Source organism: Nanorana parkeri, unplaced genomic scaffold, assembly GCF_000935625.1.
Source record: "Nanorana parkeri isolate BGI_ZX_2015 unplaced genomic scaffold, ASM93562v1 scaffold972, whole genome shotgun sequence".
NCBI lineage: Eukaryota > Metazoa > Chordata > Amphibia > Anura > Dicroglossidae > Nanorana > Nanorana parkeri.
In genome coordinates this window covers 198993-220496 of record NW_017307240.1, presented here as the reverse complement: position 1 = coordinate 220496, position 21504 = coordinate 198993, and the positions used below count along the sequence as shown (strand labels likewise).

Genomic DNA, 21504 nt, shown 5'->3' with positions numbered 1-21504 from the left:
TTTTGACACTAGAAGGTATTAATGCCAACAGAACATAGAACAAAGGGATTCTTGCATTAATACATACAATAGAGCTAAGTGATTAAGCCAGTGTCACCAGACTTGAACCAGCTAATCAGTTTAGCTTGGTGTCATTTGTGCTGACTTATAAATACATGAGTAAATAGAAATGTCTGTTTTGTTCCAGTTGTCACAAAATTACATGCAAATTTTGCCCTGCAAATTTATAGCAGGAAGAACAGGGTCTCACAAATACAGATATGGAATCTCTTGAAGAAAAGATTTACAGGGCAGCAACATAACTTTTGCATTCAAACTTCAATATACAATATACTGTACCTTTTTGGCTCAAGTAATATTTTCAGAATTAAAGTATACACTTCGTTGGGCCACGAGATGACTCCACGAGATGACTGCGTTGGGCCGCCTCGTGACTCCATGAGATGTTGAAACGTTATGCGAGAAATCTGACACTGCACTGTTGCCCTTCTCCCAGATAGCGAGGATAACTTGCTACAAACTTGTGGCAGGGTGAAATTGTCATTTTTGTTAATTTGCTGCACACATTCCTGGCAAGTTGTAGACTTGCAGAACACTTCTAGTTGACACTTTTTGAATTTGTAGCAAATTTGCTTGGCAAGTCTACAGCAAGAGTCCTGCAGTTCTTAGCAAGAGGAGACTTGCAATGCAGACTTGCTGTAATTGTGCAACAAAATTGTGAAGCGTGGCAAGTCTGCAATAGTTTAGCAAGTCATTTTCAAACTTGCAGCTCAATTGTCTTGTACCAGTCTTGCCACTCTCTGTTCTGCCCCAACATTGACTAGTTGCTGACGGCCACAATTCGCATGTTCAGACCCAGATTTTCGGCTGACAGTCCAGTCTTTAAACACTTTAACAACAGCTGCTCTTGAACATTTAACAAATTCTGCTGTTTTGCTGATACTCGCTCCATGGCTCCGAGTGCCAACAATCATCCCACACTCAAAGGCTGTTAAATCACATTGTTTACCCATATCTTCAGAAAAAAAATCACTTCTACTGTAGTGGTAAACAACCTGCTTCCCTATTTATAATGGTCTGTCCCTCTAGCAACTTCAGCGCGAAATTATAGCTAATTATAGCTAATTTGGCTACAAACGTTAGGTGGTCATAATAATCTGGCCACTCAGTGTATGTAAACGCAATCACTAAAATCTCCCAAAGCTTTAACACAATAATGTAAAGGGACTTTTCAATATTTTAACATTTGTAGCTTTCATTTAAAATGATAACTGGTAAACCTGCCATGAAGGTCCATTGTTCAGACACTTCCAATTATAGGGTAACATAGCTCTGACCCTTTTTCCCAAATGTGCTCCTGCATTCCCACCCTGTCATATGGGCTTCCACTGGAGACTGCAGTTGGTTGTTTCAACACACAGTGAGCATTTATGGTTCACTGTTGTCTCCATCAGGTTACCCTCCCTGAAAAATGTGATACTTCCATCACTGAAGTGCATATATGTAAACAGGAAGAGGCTGTAACAATTCAGTAGTATGAGATACAACAAAAGATGAAAAACGTTGAAAAGAAGTATTTTTAAAAAATGGCCTTTGTATACGATACAAAGTGCTTTAGCAAAGTAGATGTCATACAGTTAGGGTCTACATTCATTGTAAGCCTTTTTTTACACACAGTTTCTAAAATAGCAGATACCGCTTTTTAATATTTAATGCTGAACTCCAGGTAAACACAGGGATTCCAACCTGAAATAAGTCATTTCAGGGAGGTGCCTTTCTCATTTCAGGGCGGTGCCCTCTGTCAACCCCCCTCTCCTCTCTGTGGGGGTGGGGGTGCAGCAACAAGTAAGAGAGCACCCTCTGAAATGATGGCAGATAGCAAAGAAGCTAATGCTGCCATCAGGAAAAAAAAACGGCATAGGAACTAATAGCTGGATTGCTATTGGCTATTTCAATTTGCAATAGCAAGCTGGCTATTGCATCTACCGTCTGTCAGTCAGCAGAGGGGGACCTGATGGAGAACTTCAGGTCCACCTCTGCTGGTTGACAGCAGCAGTGTGCGGGTGCAATAGTGAAGTCTGCTATAGGCTATTGCAAATTCAAATAGCCAATAATAATCTAGCTATTAGTTCCTATGCCGTTTATTATTTTTTTCTGACTGACGGCGGCCAGTGGCCCCGATGTCAGAAAAAAAAAAAGACAGCACGGAAAGGTTTACTCTGCTAGATAGAGCAGAACAAACCTTTACGGGAGAAAATGTTTCTCTCCCAGGTGTCAGGGAGCCGCTATCTAATAGCGGGAGACTCCTAGAACTTCCGGGAGAGTTGAGATGTATGCAAACAGCTAAATACACAGTTGAAATACATAACATAGCTGTCCTAAGGATTTGTTTTTTTGGCTGCTCAGTTTTATGATTTATACAACCTGTCAAACAGCATTGCCCTGTCTGGTAGGGTATAGGACCTGACTTTTCTGAGATTAACTTACGTAATACTTAGAGGTCCTTCTCCCAGTCGTTGATTTGACTATGAAAGTGCATACTGATGATCTCAACTCTGCTCCCTACTCTTATCAGCTGTAGCACTACTAACTTGTGCTAATTCTTATTTATGCCTGTTATATCTACTTCAAGAGTTAAAGGAAGAATTCAAAATAAAAATGTGACTAGTTTCTAGTGAAGAGCTATTTACCACATTTTGTCTTTTAACTTTTAGCGCTATGTTTTGGAAATTAAAAAAATGATGTTCCATAAAGCTGTCAGCCTTTAGCAGGACACAAAGCCTACCTCTGTGGGCTGTGGACAACATTCAGCCTTTATAATTAAAGCATTTGATGCAACACTGAATCCTCAGCCATCTATTTTATTTGATTAAAGGACATTGCTATTAGCCATTGTGAACGAAGTTGCAAAATTCATCATGCAAGTGTTGCTGCAGCTCACAAGCAAAGAGAAATGAATGCCAGCACACTCAAGATTTACATGTGACTAATCCTGACTGAAGTTCAGTTCAGATAGAACATAAAATTGTAATGTATGTAAAACATTTAGGCCTGTTTTAACATATGTTTAAATTTGTATATTAAATTAAAATAGCACTGTGTTTAAAAACTGTGTTTTGTCTTTTAGCATCCCCCAGACAATGCATTGAGCTACATTTTGATGACAAGTATGCCATAGAGTCTTCGTGGGAGTGCAAATTTGATCATATTGAAGTAAGAGATGGACCATTTGGCTTTTCTCCAATTATTGGGCGTTATTGTGGACAACAAAGCCCTCCTTTTATAAAATCAAGTGGAAGATTCTTGTGGATTAAATTTTTTGCTGATGGTGAACTAGAATCTCTTGGGTTTTCTGCACAATACAATTTTACGCCAGGTAAGCAGTTTTCTTTAATGTATTATAAAATCACTCTTTGTTTGCAAGGTGTATATTAGGTAAAAAACTGTTTGCTAGTTTTGGACAGAACGGGGAAGGATTAGAACTCCTGTTGGATTTTTACTGCTATCTGGTACTTAATTAGAGAGATTTTCCTTTACGTGCTGACAGTGGTTTCACCACACAGAAAATGATGGAAAATCTGCAGCAAAGACAGAAATTAATATATCCGGGGTTCCAGCTTTTTCCTACTCTACTAAATAGAAGCACTTAAACCACTTTCAGCAGGACGGTAAAAAGGGAAATCTTTCTATAATTACTCTGGAACTGGCTAATTCTTACCCAATTCAAAACTAATACAAAGGTTTGGCTGGACATATACTTTAAAGGCAAGATTTAATATATTATTTGGAAGTGTTCCTTTTGAGCTATTATGTAAAAGTTACCTAGAGAAAATTGTTGAAATTATATTGTTTCTATGCTATACTAATAACATGTCAGTTGGTGGAATCAAAATCCTTTAGAGCTGCTGCTGAAAAAAACCCTTTAGATAGTCTAGTATCTGTCCATCTATTAAAAAAACAGCAAATTACCTTTAACCACACTTTTAGCTTTATTCAATAAAGGCTCACAAACTGGAGTTTGATGCTGTAATTAGGAGGCATAGGTATTCAGTCAGGACTAGAGTTCTTTCTGAATACTGATGAGAACATATCTCCTATACCAGAGGTTGGCAGTCTGTTCTAGCCACTGTAACACCTTGCAAATGTTTTTTGGAATAAGGTTATTTGTTCTGCTCTATATTACAGATGTTTAGTTTAACAACCTGGCTTAGATTTAATGTAATATTAGTTAGCTATCACAGCATACAAATGTGTGATTGCATTTTAAAAGTATGATATTCAAGCATAGACTTCTGGTGATTGTCTAGTGATACATGTAAGTCTTGACTTTAATGACAATAAGAAGGTAGGGCTGATAAAGGAAAAGTGTGTTAACAGGAAGATTTCATATTTAAAAATGAAAACTGGATTCAGATTGGTTGCAATGGGGCACAGAATGAAGTGTTCTTTATACATCTTTATTGTATAGAGTTTGGAGAAAACCCTCATAATTTTGATAGATGAACAATAAAAATATCTGCTTACCCATGTACTCAAGGTTTTCACCCAATTTAGGGAAAATATTGGCCTTATAAAGACTTTGCTGTTAATAACAAGTCTCATATTTTCCAGCCAGGAATGTTACTGTAAATACCTTCTAGGTGGCAACCTTGTGTATTCCTCAAACCAAAGCCTCATCAAATGTACATTACTGTAAGGTACTGGCCGTGGTCTGGTAGGATCTCAGCTACAGACAGTAATGCACCATGGAATAAGTAGTAACAGGACTAAGTTGTGGCAATCAAAAGCAGTGTTTTAATCCAAGTAAAGTAATTTAGCAACAATCTGATAACAGCCGTTAACATGCAGTGTTTGTAATCCAGGTAAAGTCACATAGCAACAAACTGATAAGCATGGAACATACAGTGTTTGTAATCCAGGTAAAGTCACTTAGCAACATGCTGATAAGCAGGGAACATGCAGTGTTTGTAATCCAGGTAAAGTCCCTTAGCATTCTCACATAATTCATTCCCACAGCTACCACAGCTACCTCATGTATCATTTCCCCCTCCTTTTAGATTGTAAGCCCTCAGGGGCAGGGCCCTCCTTACCATCTTGTCTTGAATTGCTGCCTGTGGCAGTATGCTGTGGTAGGAATCAGCTGCCCCAAGTGGGTTGCAGGACAGAGTCATGAGAATTAGTGTGGGGATTTAGGCGATCCAGACGAGGATGTCAGCACAGTAGGTCGGCGTCTTCCTCCTTGCTTGGACACCGGCCCACTGTGCAATCGTGGCTTAAAACAGCTGAGGGGGCGGAGCCAGCGAGCTCCGCACCTGGACAGGAGATCATGCCTGTATGTTACATCACCCCCCCCAAGGAACCCACTCAGGGGGTACGACGTCAAGTAGGCTTTAAAGGATGCTGTGCATGGAATGTACGTATCAAGGTAGGTGAATGAACGTCAGAAGCATCTTCCCACGAGTCGTCTTGTGGTCCATAGGATTTCCACCTGATAAGATACTGGAGCTTATTTCTGCGCCTTCTGGAATCTAAAATCCCTTCAACCTCGAACTCCTCCTGTCCTTCCACCGTTACCGGTGGTGGCGGACTTGGAACCCTGTTGGGGAAGGTGTTAGGTTCAAACGGTTTCAGTAGGCGACATGAAATGTGGGATGTATCCGCAGGTCAGGAGGCAAGGCAAGTCGAACTGAAGATGAGTTGATAACCGTCTAAATGGGAAACGGACCGATGTATAAACTGCTGAATTTTTTAGAAGGGTTTTTTGCTGTAAATTCTTTGTAGAAAGCCATACCATGTCCCCCGCCTGGTAGGCTGGAGGTGCTCTCCGCCTTAAGTCGTAGTACCGTTTTTGGCAGCCTTGGGCTGGAGCAATGTTCTTCTGTAGGAAGGAGGTCATGTTCTGTAGTTCCTGGAAGTAGTTTTCCACAGTTGGGTTGTTTGTAGGTAAACCTTGGGATAGATACGATGGGTGGAATCCATAGTTGGCAAAGAAGGGTGTCTGTTTAGTAGAACTGCTAACGGTATTATTGTACAAGAGTTCTGCAAGATGAAGTAGCTCATGCCAGTTGTCTTGTAGGTACTTACAGTAGCAGCGTAGGTACTGTTCCAGGCAACGGTTGATCTGGGGTTTCGTCTGGGGGTGATAGGCGCTAGAACGTCGGTGATCGATCTTGAGTTTTTGGCACAAAGCTCTCCAAAATTTTTAGATAAATTGGGAACCTCGATCTGAAACCAGGCGGGATGGTAATCCATGCAATTTGATGACGTTTGCTATTAAGGCATCAACAGTCTTGCCATCTGTGGCCACCAGAAATGCCGGCGGATTAAGTGTAGAGTTTTGTTCATTCCTGGGTGCCTACATAATAGAGCATCATGTGAGAGAGAGGGTGGAATGAAAAGTCTGTTGTCCCTGTACAAGAAGCCTTCCTCATCCATGTCCAGCCCAGGCTCAGGAAGGCTTGTCCACAATGCATTTTTTAGTTCTTCCTTGAGACTCAGGATGGAGTTGATGAATTGCTCTTGTGGAATTATGCTAGTGGAATGTCTTAATGGTGTTACGTTTTCTTTGATCCTGGAGAGGGCATCTGCCTTGCCATTCTGAGATCCAGGTCTGTAAGTAATGAGGAAGTTGAATCGGTTGAAGAAGAGGGCCCATCTTACTTGCCTGGATGATAAGGTTTTGTTTGTTTGAATGTACTGGAGGTTTTGGTGATCCGAGAAAATAATAATGGGTAAAGAAGTACCTTCAAGCAGATGTCTCCAGGTCTCGAGAGCAGCCTTGATGGCGAGTAACTCCTCACCTATGGGATAGTTCATCTCCGCCGGGGTGAGATAGTGGGAATAAAAAGCAACAGGATGGAGTGATGCCAGGTGCGACTTCTTCTAGGATAGAACAGCGCCAAGCGCTGAGTGGGAAGCATCTACATCTAGGGTATACTGTTGGTGGGGGTCCGGTAGACAGAGAATGGGTGTTGTGATGAACCGGCTTTTCAACTCGTCAAAAGCCTTCTGCGCTTGTGGGGTCCATGCAAAGCCTTTTTTGGTACCTGTTAAACTAGTTAAGGGTTTCACAATGAGAGAGAAATTCTTTATGAATTTGCGATAGAAGTTTGAGAAGCCAAGGCAACGTTGTAAAGCAATTTGATTACGTGGTGTAGGCCAGTTTTGGATACACTGAATCTTGCTTTGATCCATTTGAATACCTTTGTCAGATACGATGTATCAGGAATGGCATGGTTGTGGTTTCAAAAACAAATTTTTCTATTTTTGCATATAAGTTATGTACACGTAGCCGCGCAAATACCCATCTGACATGTTTACGGTGTTCGGATATGTTGTTGGAGAATATGAGTATATCATCCAAGTAGATGACGACACAAACGTCAAGCAGATCCCTGAAAATGTCATTAATGAATGACTGGAAGGTCGCTGGGGCATTGCATAGGCCGAGAGGCATGACAAGATATTCGTATAACCCATACCTGGTACGAAAAGCAGTCTTCCACTCATCCCCTTCCCTGATACGTATAAGATTATAGGCACCTTTTAAATCCAGTTTAGTGAAGATTTTGGCCGACTGTAACCTCTCTATCAGTTCTGGGATGAGTGGCAGGGGATATCTGTTTTTTATAGTGATCTTATTCAATCCTCCATAGTCGATATTAGGTCTCAAGCTCTTATCCTTATTTTGTACGAAGAACAGCCCAGAAGCTGCAGGAGAAGTGGAGGGTCTAATGAACCCTTTCCTGAGGTTCTCGTCTAGGTAGAGTTTAAGGTGTTCTAGCTCAGGTTGTGAGAGTGGATAGATATGTCCAAACGGAAGTTTACTGTTGGGTAAGAGATCAATGGGGCAATTGTAGGCCCTGTGCGGTGGGAGGACCTCAGCTCTCTTTTTACAGAAGACGTCCTGGAAATCAATATATGGCTGAGGTAAGAGTGATGCTATTCCATCCTCCACATCAGGTTGAGTGTGGAACAGGGAAGTGGAATTAAAACAAGTGGTTTTACAGTAGGGGGAATCAAACAAGAGTTTGGTCTCCTCCCACATGAACGTGGGTTGATGTAATTGTAGCCAAGGTAATCCCAAGATGATAGGACAATGAGGTGACGAGATTACGTCAAAACATAAGTATTCCACGTGTGTGGAGTTAGTCACTGCCAATAGTGGTTGGGTTTGGAAGTCTATGGGACCTGATGTTAGGTCAGAACCATCAATAACTCTCACTGATACAGGGTTGATTTTCTTAATTATTGGAATTTTATTGAGTGAAACAATTTGAGAATCAATAAAGTTTCCACACGCCCCAGTGTTGACCATGGAATCAAGGAGTATCCTTTCTTGATCCCAATGCAGGGAGATAGACATTTTGAAATGATTAGTGAGCACTGGTTTAGAGTTCACAATTTTGTGTAAGTAAACTGCCTCACCAGTGGTTTTCTTCTGGAGAAGGGGGCAGGTGTCCACCATGTGTTGAGGCCCTGCACAGTACATGCATAACTGTAAGTTCTTCCTTCTCAGTCATTCTTGTTGTGATAATGGACCTCAAATTGACCCAATCTCCATGGGGACTACAGGTTCGTTATGTACGGATCTAATCGTTGTGTGAGCAGGGCTCGAAGTTCATTCGGCTCTTCTCTCTCTAAGTCTCCGGTCTATAGAAATACTTAGTAGAATCCAGGGAGGTTGGCATTTCCGTACGAGCCAATTCCTCTTTTAGTGAATCCGAGTCTGAACTGGTTCTTTAAGCCGATATCATTCCATTCTGACTCGGTTGACCATCTTTTAAATTCGGCTATGTAGTCCTCCACTGCCCGTTTGTTTTGTCTCAGGGCACGCAGTGCAGATTCAGCAGATAACTGCTTACTGGTGTCTTCATAGAGTAAAGCACCACACCACATAGCACCACAAAGGAGTCTAGAATGGGGTCCTCTTTCTCAAGAAAAGTGTTGGCCCTGGGTTCCCCTCATAGGTATGAAATGGTGGTACAGATTTGTATCCGCTCAGTACTGTAGGTTTTAGGTTTCATGTGAAACAGTAGTTTGCAGGAGGTCATAAACTCTCTGTAACGCTTCCTATCTCCAGAGAAAGTATCCGGGGGGCTGATTTTTGGCTCTGGGGTGTCGGCCTGAGGATGTCTGTTAACCTGAGCGAGGTGGGTCCTAAGAGTGTAGTTTCCTGATTGCAAATCTGTTACCATTTGGGAAAGGCCGTCTAACCTTTGGTTAAACGCAGCCAGGTGGTTCATGATGTTTGTTGTATCCATTTTCCGTCTGGGACGGTGGTCCGTGCAATCTGTAAGGTACTGGCCGTGGTCTGGTAGGATCTCAGCTACAGACAGTAATGCACCATGGAATAAGTAGTAATAGGACTAAGTTGTGGCAATCAAAAGCAGTGTTTTAATCCAAGTAAAGTAATTTAGCAACAATTTGATAACAGCAGTTAACATGCAGTGTTTGTAATCCAGGTAAAGTCACATAGCAACAAGCTGATAAGCTGGTAACATGCAGTGTTTGTAATCCAGGTAAAGTCACATAGCAACAACTGATGAACAGGGAACATGCAGTGTTTGTAATCCAGGTAAAGTCACATAGCAACAAACTGATAAGCATGGAACATACAGTGTTTGTAATCCAGGTAAAGTCACATAGCAACAAGCTGATAAGCTGGTAACATGCAGTGTTTGTAATCCAGGTAAAGTCACATAGCAACAACTGATGAACAGGGAACATGCAGTGTTTGTAATCCAGGTAAAGTCACATAGCAACAAACTGATAAGCATGGAACATACAGTGTTTGTAATCCAGGTAAAGTCACATAGCAACAACTGATGAACAGGGAACATGCAGTGTTTGTAATCCAGGTAAAGTCACTTAGCAACAAGCTGATAAGCAGGTAACATGCAGTGTTTGTATTCCAGGTAAAGTCTATGAGCAGGTAATAGTAATGGTTGAAACAACCAGCAATGATTAATGGAAGTTCACCAGCTGGCCATGGGACACAGTGAATTGAGGTAATGGTTACCTGCAGGTTAGAGGCTGCCTGTGGCTGTATGTTGTGGTAGGAATCAGCTGTCCCAAATGGGTTGCAGGACAGAGTCCTGAGAAGTAGTGTAGGGATTTAGGAGATCCAGACGAGGCTGTCAGCAAAGTAGGTCAGCGTCTTCCTCCTTGCACGGACACCGGCCCACTGTGCAATCGTGGCTTAAAACAGCTGAGGGGGCGGAGCCAGCAAGCTCCGCACCTGGACAGGAGATCAGGCCTGTACGTTACAATTACTGCTTTTTACCTTTTTTCTTTTTACTTACAAATTTAATTCAGATTTAACATTCTTTGTGTGACTTAGGCCTAAGATTTTGCTTAGGCTGACCTGTCGAGCCTTCAGGCCTCATACAACCCAGGAGATGTAGTCCTGACCCCCATTTCATCCATAAGACTTTTAGTGACTAAACCTTACAATGACAATTTAATAGATCTCAATGGAGCTATGATATATAAGCATGTATGTGTCACCGGGTAAATACGTATGTTGTTGTTACCCTTCAATGAAAAAAAAAACACAATTTGCTTGGAATCAATTTGAAACTGAAAAAAAGTAACTGGCATCCATCATTGCTTATTCCCTATTTAATAAAAATCAGACTTTGCTTTAGTTTTTTGACTCAACAGAATACAGTAAACTCCCAGTTATCCGGCATTCACAGGGATTAGTAGATTGCGGATAAATGTAGTTTCCAGTTGCTTGAGAGTTACTATTAAAAATAGGTTTAACTAATGAGACACCCATACTATACCATACCATAACATAAACTCTGTATTGACTTCATATTAATATTGAAATAAAGTAATGATAAGCAAATTAAGACAAACAGACACACTTAGTATTAGTCATGTAATGGAGGTGCTGTCATAGAGGTGCTGTAATACAGTACAGTATAGCTTACTATAGTAGAGCATGCGGTAAAGTAGTGGGAGTGTTCACTAGGGGAGCATGTGTACTGCTCTCAATCACACTCTTCTGGCCCGATCCCTTACCTTCTCTACCCTCCCATGCTGCAGAGCCATCTCTCCCTCTCCTAGAAGGTCACAGATTGGCAGAACAGTGAGTGCACAGTGTTTTTTTTTTGCTGGTTAGAGTCCCGGTTAGTTAAATACCGGTTATCAGAGAGTTCAGTGTGCATTGAATAATAAAACAAATGAAGATGGCATTGACAAAAATAATGGGACCTATTATTTTGTTGCACAACGTTTGGAGGCAAACATTGCAAACACATGATTCATGTAGCTCTCAGTGAGACTTCTGCACCGGCCAGCAGGTAGGTATGCCCACTCTTCTTGAGCAAATTGCTCCAGCTGTGTTAGGTTTTATGGGTGCCCTCTCCAGATCTCATGTTTCCCCCCTTTGCATTTATGTTTGATAGGATTCAGATCTAGGCTCATAAAATACCCTTCCATTTTTACTTGTTCGCCTGATGAAGGGGATCCTGTGAGACCCCGAAACGTTGTATCTTGTGGTTTGCATTTGCAACAAGTACGTGAATAAATAGACGTACTGGATTTGCTTTGGAGTGCCGGGGTCCATCTTTTACTTGTTCTTGTTAAACTGTCCCCATGCAATTACTACAAACGTTTGAATGAAACCATTTATAATCCTGAAACGTTGTATCTTGTGTTTTGCTTTTGCAACAAGTACGTGAATAACTAGACATACTAGATTTGCTTTGGAGTGTCGGTGTCCATCTTTGACTTATACTTTGACGGAAGCCACCCATGGACACCTGCTGCACCCACTTCTGATCTCATGGAGCAGCGGTTCTGAGTGCGATGGGTACACGGACTGTAGTTTAACAAGAACAGCACGATGAGATATGTTTATTATCTTGTCCACTCTTATGTGTGTACTCTCGAAAGTCTGCATCACATTTTGAGTGTCTTTCACCAAGTTGGGGGCATTAGTTAAAGTCCCCTTGGTGCTGCTCCTGGTACCTTCTCACAGGTTACATGGCTTAAAGAGGACAAACCATACCAAATGGAGAATAGGAAATTGCTCTCTACACCCACACCTCTAACATCAATAGTGCCTCAAGACAGCACTTAATCTCTACCTACCATCTTTCTGATTGGTCAATGGGCGCTTATTGGTTTTACTTTCTTCATACCAATCAGATGCAGGCCAGAGGGTCTTTGTAGACATTCATAAATTATCCCCAGCGATAGACCACCTCCTGCTTATAGAAGATAGAAGACCACCTCCTGCTTAAAGAAGAATCCAGCAATACACCGTGTCCCACTTATCAGTATTTTATGCAGATCACACAGCATCAACTGGTCTCGCCTCAGGTCTACCCACTCTGATGTGTGTCACCCAATCAGGGCTTAGTCGTAGACTAATGACTAAGCCCTGATTGGGTAAAACACATCAGAGTGGGTAAACCTGAGGCAGTTGATGCTGTGTAATCTGTAATAAAATACTGACAAGTGGGGCATGGTGTGTGGCCGAATTCTTCTTTCAGTGTATGAATCTTGATTCACAACAGTGCTGCCGAATCTTTCTCTATCCACTAATCTGTAGGTGGGTTTGGTTTGGGCTCTTGTATACACTTTCATGTACCCTCCCTTATCAGTATGTGGATGGGGCTAGTACCTGGTTGTGTTAAAGAGGGAATGACTATTGCTTAGTACTGCAAATAAAATAACTTAGATTTTCGGATAAGTGGCAGTAGAACATTTTATTTACAAAAATGGAGAGAACAGTTTTCTTGTAGGCTTATAAGGCACCAACGATAAAAGAGTCTTCACTCAACTTATTCAAAGCAAGACAGAAACAGCAAGACAAAAACAGAAACACCCTCCAGCTACCCTCTGTCCAAAACAGTCACCAGAGAGATACCTGTCAAAGAGGTTCTATATGTTCCTACTCTAGAAAGTAACCCTCTGTCAGTGAAGTTCACCAAGCAAAGAACTGTAGTGACAGTAAGACTCTGTTCACACCTAGGCGTTTTGCCACTCAAAGGTAAGGGACCAAAAAGCACTGTAATCTGCCAAAAAGTTGCTCATGTGATATTTTCAGCGACAGGCGTTTTGCTTGAGACAAAATGCCCAGGTGTGAACAGGGGCCATAAAAATGAATGGGATTCCTTGTCTTGAACGTTTTGTCATGCTCAAGACAAGCAAATGGGATTCCTTGTCTTGAACGTTTTGTCGAGCTTACCTTGAAGCATCAAAATACCTAGTAGTGAATGAAAACTCAGAGGTAACAGCTGCAACGTTTGCCAGCAGTAGCAACAGCAGAGACTGACAATTCCTTGAGTTAATTCACTCAGATCTACAGTATGTTGTCCTATGAAAGCTTAGACTCCAGGAAAAATAGTTATTTTCTCAAATTCATTGATGACTACTCAAGGTATACTGTGCTCTACCTAATACACAGTAAAGATGAAGTCCAGATAAACAAAATCTTGCCAAAGTAAGAAATGCCTGTAATGCTCCGCACACATAATGGCTCAGAGTACACTGAGGAAACATGGAATCATGTTCCAGACTACAATCCAGAACAAGATAGTGTGGCGGAGAAAATGTACCATACTTGTGAAAGTGGCAGAAGCACACTTTTGATGCCGGCATTCCGAAAATATACTGAGCAGAGGCATTTATGACAATCTGCTATCTCCACAATACATGGCCCAGTGGTCACACATTTCTGGCCACGTGTGTAGTGTAGTTCTCTTTTATTAATGGAGCATAGAGAGCTCCATGATTGGAGGTGAGCCTGTCATATGTCTTTGGTCTAGTCACATGACTGGGCTCTCCTCCTGTCTTTTTTTTTTACAGATTTTTTGTATTTCGTTCATGGTGCAGAGCACATTTGTAAAGCACATCAGAGTACTTTATAAATGTGCATTTTTTTTTCTTTTCAACGCTGTTTTTAAATGAGCCCCATAGTGTTCTTGTTTTGCAGTCTATTGTTTCCTTTCAGATAGACATCCATTTCGGGGGGTTATTCACTCAGCTGCCGAATGAATAACCGTGCCGAAGTGAAGTGAGCCGAAGCCTCTTTGGCTATTCACTGCAGCCATGTAGGGCTATTTTTAGCCATACATCGCCTGCATTGGGCCCACTTCACTTCCTTTCGGCTCGGCCGAACATCCTCAGCATGTTCAGCCAAACAAAAGGGAAGAGTCCGTTCACCTCAGGTGATGCAACATCAGGATTAGCTGAGATGAACGTTCGGCAGGTCATTTCCTGCTGTTCACCCCTATTCTCTAAGGGGCCAAACAGCAGAGTTAATTTCCAAATGTTCAGAATGAGAAATGCTAATGTAAACAAGCAAACAAAAAAAAAACAGTGCGAGTTCTCCCTCCCAAATTATACCAGACCCTTTCGGTCTAATAGAAATGCTAGGGGGGCTCTGGTTCAAAAAAGTTTGGCATGAATTTTAAGGGAGATTCCAACAACCAAAAAATGAAAAAACAAAACAAAATGTGGGGTCCTCCTTAAAATTCCATACCAGACTCTTAATCCGAGCAGTGGTCTGGGAGAACAGTAGAGGGGGGAGCCGGGTGAGCGCCACCCCCTCCCTGCACCATACCAGACCATATGCCCTCCACATTAGGAACGTGTTTTTCCAGAGGGAGACCCCCTGCAAAAGCACCTTGTCCCCATGCTGATGAGGACAAGGGCCTCTTCCCTACAAACGTGGCCTGGTGGTTGTGGGGGGTCTGTGGGTAGGGGGGCTTATCTTATCATAAAATGTGCACCCATCCCCCCTTGTGAATGAGTAAGAACTTGTTGATGTAAATTGTTCATGTAACATTAAGATAAGATAGATACTGCAAAATAACAGTGTTGTAGTAATGCGCAGAAAAATGCATAGTTATTTGCGAACCATGGTGCAATGTGGTGCCATTCATCTTGGTACCCCAATATTACCCCCAATAGTACCCCAACACTACAGTAGTGGGTAATGCATCTGCACTGCAGTGTATCACAATGCACATGCTGTATGCATGGCCAGGTCCAATTTTTTTGTACGTTAAGGTATGCTGTCAGAATTAACCAGCTGACTAAACAAGAATGTGGTGTGTTAATTGGGTGTATTTTTTATTTTCATGATAAGCTTATTTTATTCTTCATTTTCTTTTTTATTACATCTATTTCAATAGGAAGGCTAGATCAGGTGAGAGTGGAGCTGATATAACCACAGTGTACACTTTTGCAGCAATAGATTGCTAGGTGTTATCAGTAAGCAGCTACAGCTATCTCTCACTGCAGAAGATGGCATATTAAATACTCAAGGCTATGAACTTACAGTGTGGAGCAGGTATTCAACACACCCGGAAGTGGTGGATACCTGCAGCGGCTGATCATTCTGCCACGAGAATGTCAGTGTATAGCATCTCTTTCTTACAGGGTGGATTTGGTTTGATTTGAATCCTATAGTGGCAGGGTTACTTTAAAGTAACTTTGGCCATTCACCTGTTTACTGAGCCGTTTGAAGGAAGCATGTGACCCTCTCAACATCCATTTATAATTAATCTAACTTTGTACTGCCAAATGTTATATTTTCTTCCTATGTGAAACAATAGTGCATGTTTAGCATTTTGTCCTAAGATTTATCCGATCAAAAATGAACAGAGTATGTTTAAGGATAGGCCTTTGTCCCAAATGTACTATAGCTGCTAATATATCAACATACATTGAAACATTTTATTTAAAGTGTATGTACACCTTAATTATGACTTGTTTTTTCATTCGTTAACTGCAGTTAACATTTATTTTGAAGTCTTTTTATTGGCTATAATTGGTGATCCTGCCACTGTCTTCATTGCCAGGCTTCATGGGTTGTTCTGACCACGATAACCATGGCTGCTAACCCATGGTAGCATGGTCAATTTGTGTGGTATCCATGCACGGCGTGTCTGTAGTCCCATTGTAAGACTATGACATCATAGGCTAACACGATTATTGTTCATACATACCTGGAATGATTGACAGTGGGTCACAGTATCTTACGTAGAAAGTGGTCCCCTGTTCTGCTTGGGTAACCTCAATCTGCCTTCAGCAACTACATCCCCATGGATCTGCCTCTGCATCAGATTTCTCTTTTGTGTGCCAGTGTTCTAATTTTTGACAGTGTGACGCCAAAGTGGAGATGATGTCAGTCTTTCCAGGCAAGGTTTAAAGAACTAAGCATTATTGACATCACGGGCGTTAACAAAAAATGTCTCTTCAAACACACTGCTCTGCTCTTTTCTCTACATAAGGTCTGTTATCTGCAGCAATGGCTCCTGCAAAAAACAATGCTTCAAATACATCTCAATTTATGGAACATCCTTTGCATAGCAGACATTTAAGAGGGAAGTGCATTTGAGGAAGCAGTGTTTGCAAAAGCCTCCCAATGATGCCAATACTGCTGAGTTCTTTTGACCCTGCAGAGAATCTTATGCAGAAAGCAATCCACACTAGCTGATTTGCTGAAGGCAGGGTGTGATAGTTCACAGTGGAGGATCCCTCTCCTCATAATAGACCACAATCCCTTACTAATAGGACATCCAGCTTGCTTTATTTTGGATAGCGTAAGGGAGGATTATAACCCCTGCCAGTTTTGTTTGTGCCATCTGTGTCCCATTGGGGAAATTTCCCTTTACATCCTGTCCCATAGTTACAGAAGGATGTTAGAGGAAATCCCTCCAAAGTTGTCACCAGGATCACCAGGTCTAGTGTCCTCCCTGTAAGATTTCAGTTCTATCCGTGTTCTGGTGACATCTCCAAAATTAGGATTTTCTTTCACATTCAATAATGGTCACCAGGACTAGAAATAGAAAAGGTGAATCTCCCCAATGAAGACACAGAGAGCAGTTAAAATCTGAGCTGTTTCAGTCCCTTTCTTCTTTATTCAAAACTTTAATTCTTCATTAATGAGAAACCTGAAATACTTAATATTATGTATATATATACATATATATATATATATATATCTGGCATATTATTAAGCCACTTTACACAAGGTGTGTCAAGGTTGCTGAGTGTGAATATTGCACTGCTAAATTGCATTGCATTGCTTGTAATGGTTAGTTTATGTCAAGGATACACAGAAGCAGGACAGGCCTAGAGACAGGCCCAAATGGGTTGGCGAAAAGGAACAAAGCCTCTACGACAGCTACTGTAAAATACAGCATCGCCTTGTAATATTAAAAGATGCACAGTAGAATATTTGGTCACCAATTTGTTATGTTTTGTATATCATGGCAAATCCTTTTGTGTTTCTACATTAAAGTACTGTAGTGTGTCGGCTTTGAAGTATGCTTTGACTAGCATGCTGATATGACCATAAAGGACATTACATTGAGAAACAAAATTCAAATAAATTGATTACGGTGACATCCATTATTAAAAAATCTTTTGAAGCGTGACAGAAGCAGGCTCACTGCATTATTATTCCAGTCACTGTCTGTCCCCTCCAGATGAAACTGTGAAACCGCTATTTATTGTGTAACAGGACTAGCAAACATCCTCAGGCAGATGTTATCTAATAGTTAATGTTTTAAAACACCTGGCTCTGAAACATGATGTGCATTATTTATTATTACAAGACATAGGGCTATCTATCTATCTATCTATCTATCTATCTATCTATCTATCTATCTATCTATCTATCTATCTATCTGGGACAAGAAGACAGCCTGTTGTATGTATTAAGCAACTAAAACAGGGAATTCAAAAACAAGGAGGAGATGCGAAATACAGAGTGAAAGAGGAAGAAAATAAGGAGGGAGATGGAGAGATGCAATTATCCACTTAGATCAAACTTTAAACAGTTAGCATTTAGATCATAAGCCAAATGGATTTCAATAAACAATGTTTATAACATATGGAATTCCTTTGTGCAGAGTCTTCTTCGTTTCTAAGTCATGTCATGTTTTAGTACCCATTCACACTGCAGTTTGCGCTAATCATACATTACCTTACATTTAGCTTATGTAGCTCATGCTATTGCGCAACGCTCCTAGCATGCGGTATTGTGTGCTGAATACACTTCCCATGCATTGTGGCACGGTGGGAAAAAAGTAGTGCATGCACAACCACTGCATTAGGAAGGCATTCAAGTGAATTGCAATGCAATGCATCTGGCGCATAGTACTGCACTCTAGGTGCGTTGTGTGATAGCAGATGCTAAACACACGGTAATGTGCGATTAGCGCAATGCTGCGGTGTGAATGGGCCCTTACTCTGATGAAGCTACTGTAAAAAGAACACTGAGAATGTCAGGGAGAAAACATTCAAGCCGATGTACGACGGATTTCAGCCGATGTACGGCTGAAATCAGCCGTACCAGCCTGAAGTGAATAGCCGAACAGTGTTCGGCTCACTTCACTTCAGATCGGTCATTCACTCGGCTGCCCTCGGCAGCTTTGTGAATAGACCCCTTAGTGCTTAGCACTGTGGTGTAGCAGCACAGAGGTCCTGGGATCCTTTTCTGCCAGGGACACTATCTGAATGGCGTTTACATGCTTTGCTCATGATTGTGTAGGTTCATGCTTCCATGATCAAGAAGATGTGTATGCCTTCAGGACTGTGGTTAGGACATTAGAATGGACATTTTGGTGGGGCAAATGTTTTTTTGTTTCATTCAAGAGAAATGTATGTTTTTTATTCTGAAGCAAATAATGAAATGATGGGCTGTGGTAAAGCTGGATCTAGTGAATTCATTCCATAATCTTTGAAGCAAAAAACAGAGAAAGTGGGGCTTTTAAGGTGTCACTCTAAGCATGGAGAACATATAATTATTACGCATATAACTCTTAGAAATTCATTTTTATTCTTAATAAATACCGATAAAAAAGGGCCAGTGTATAAGCCCATTGGTTTCACATCCACATCAATTTCCTAAACATAATACAGTCTAAAATCACCATGGGCATGTAGCCTCCCTGGACCACACGGCCACATTCTAGGCATCAGCAGGTAGTCACCATTTATAATATTAATAAATAATTGTTGAGTTTGTTGGAGCAGAACCATATTTTGTGTAATTCCATAATCTTTAACAGAAATCTTTTCTGACAGAAATGTGGAGGCTTCCATTGCTGACCTCTCCTTCTAAAATGCTGGTTGCTTGACTATCATGTTAATCCTCTGGCTTTAATGTTTTCTCAGTCACTGACCCAGAGTAGTGTGCAAGTCCTCTGACTTGAGCTGCATACTTGTGCAACTCAGAAAGTTTTGTGGTCAGAAACATCCAGGCAAGTAGCATCTTTAGAAAGAGACCAGCAAAAGCATTCCTCGATGCATTCTGTAAAAACAGAACATTAACAAAAATTCTGTAAGCTTTTTTGGCTTTGTCTTGTTTTGTTGGCCTAAAAATCATTAGCCACCTGCCATACTGCACAGCAGAGATATACACACATATTCCTGCCAGAGTGATAGTGCTTGAAGTAATTAGAGGGTTGGCCTTGGCACACCTCTAAAGAAAATGATTTGCCCTTCTGTAATTAAACAAATGGGCTCTAATGGCTATTTTCATCATTCTCTCTTATCCCCTGATGTCATTCCCTGCTAAAGCAATGTCCACCTTTAGGGTCTAAAAGCACTAGGGCTGTGCTGGCTGCTTTTTCCAACATAGACAAGGCAATTGGGCACAATTCACACTACTCTGTTGAGGTGGTGCGTGCTAAAAAAAGTGCATCATGATGGTGCAACACGGCGTGATGCAACACAGTACAACTGCATCAAACAACACTGTGCTCACTCAGAATTAAAATTAAAAGTGTTATGCGTCGGAACCAGCACATGAGCACAGTATCTTTTATTGCATACCATGAATTGATGGACTAATGTCTTTATTCAACCTCAAATACTATGTAACTATGTAACCATGTGTTTAGCACTAAGTCTTGGTCCTTTTTATGACACTAAACCAAAAGGAACAACCCCTGCAACTGAATCAGTTAGGTATTTGTACAGACAGACCAGCCTAGAAGGCAAACGGACTGATACGATGTTTTTTTTAGTTCCTGGAAAAGTTGTGTCATTGTGACTCTATCAACCCGAACTTATACTTACAAGATGATCAAGTGGGTCTGCCCACACAAATTACTAGTACAGCATCTGCAAGTATTATTTGCCATATTTCCACTAGAACAGTGATTTTGCATTTTTATCTGCCAGTCAACTAGCTTAATGGGAAATAAAACAAAAAAAATAAATCTGTTTTTATTCAGAGTAGCCATTCTATATAATTGGAACACTGGATTGGCAACAAATGTTAAAGCATCCCATATCCCTTTAAGTGTACTGCTAGCCTATTAATTCTAGAATCAAGCTAGTTTATTATTTTTTGTGAGATACTCTCAAGACATTGCAAAACCTAAAATAGCCTCTCAGCAGAAGCAAGGGAAGGAGACAAGTTTAATTTATTAGTTTGTAGATGTCCTTCTGCAACTTAAAAAAAAAAAATATTGCTTTATTTTTCTCTCTTCCTTGCTTTTTTAAGATCTTTTTATCTACTGGGCAAAGTTGTTTATTTGTGCTTACCTTATGGAAACCAGGGGATAAAACATTTGCAGTTAGCGTATATTGTGCAATGTTGCATTAAGTCACATTCACTTAAATCTCAGTTCACTTAGGGTAATAATATAAAGAAATCCTGATTAAAATAAAGTTTTATTTTTTAAAAGTTGGAATTTGGGTTGTCCCATATAGACATAGGTTAGATTTATGGACATTTTAAAGCATATCCCTTGCACTGGGGAATAAAAACCACTGCATGGATTAACAGCATGTCTATGTCTAAGGGTATTGGGTAAAGCAATGCCAGGGGTACTTACCTGACCCCTGGCAGCTCCCCTCTCTCCCCTGGCTGTGGCTCATGGACTGTCCCTCAGCATCCTAAAAAAATAGCAGTTAACCCTTACAGTGCAGAGGTAGCCCCACTGCAAGGGGAGTTGTTTTTTTTAACCTAGAGATAGGCTTTAAGAGCTAGAAGAATGTTTTAAAGTGTACTGTATGTTTGGCTCATAAATGCATATATGTTTATGGCACTGGAAGCAAACTAAGAGAGCTGAGGGTACCTTTGGCACCAGCCTATTGCCAGTAGTGACCAGCAAAAATATCCAGTGTGCTTCATAGTCATTTTTAAAAATCAGTAGGCTGGATTGTCTGCAGTAATCTGCTGGTTTTAAATGATATGATCTGTGATCTCTCACAGACCTGTAATGAATCATTTAGGTTGACTTTTATGGTTTTTTAGAGGTGGACATCTGTATGATGCTGCAGACAGCATAACATGATGAACTAGAAAAAAAGACATCCTTTAAAGATTGGTGTTACATACATACGGACTTCTCACAGAAAACATACAGACACAAAATACATATATGAATACATATAATGAATATGAAAATCAGCTGTAATATACATAAATAATCCAAAAATCAAGAACCAAGGATAACATTATTGTATCTGTTTCATATCTTATTGCTGCTTAATTTAATATATATATATATATAT

The 21504-nt window shown here is 40.8% G+C and overlaps 1 protein-coding gene across 1 annotated transcript in view; it reads left to right on the top strand.

Annotated features, from left to right (window-relative positions):
• NETO1 (neuropilin and tolloid like 1) overlaps positions 1 to 21504 on the top strand; it is a 109594-nt gene that overhangs the window by 26778 nt on the left and 61312 nt on the right. The window contains exon 4 of the mRNA XM_018566756.1: positions 3128 to 3376. Within this exon, the coding sequence (XP_018422258.1) occupies positions 3128 to 3376 (249 nt within the window). The remainder of the gene's footprint in view (positions 1 to 3127; positions 3377 to 21504) is intronic.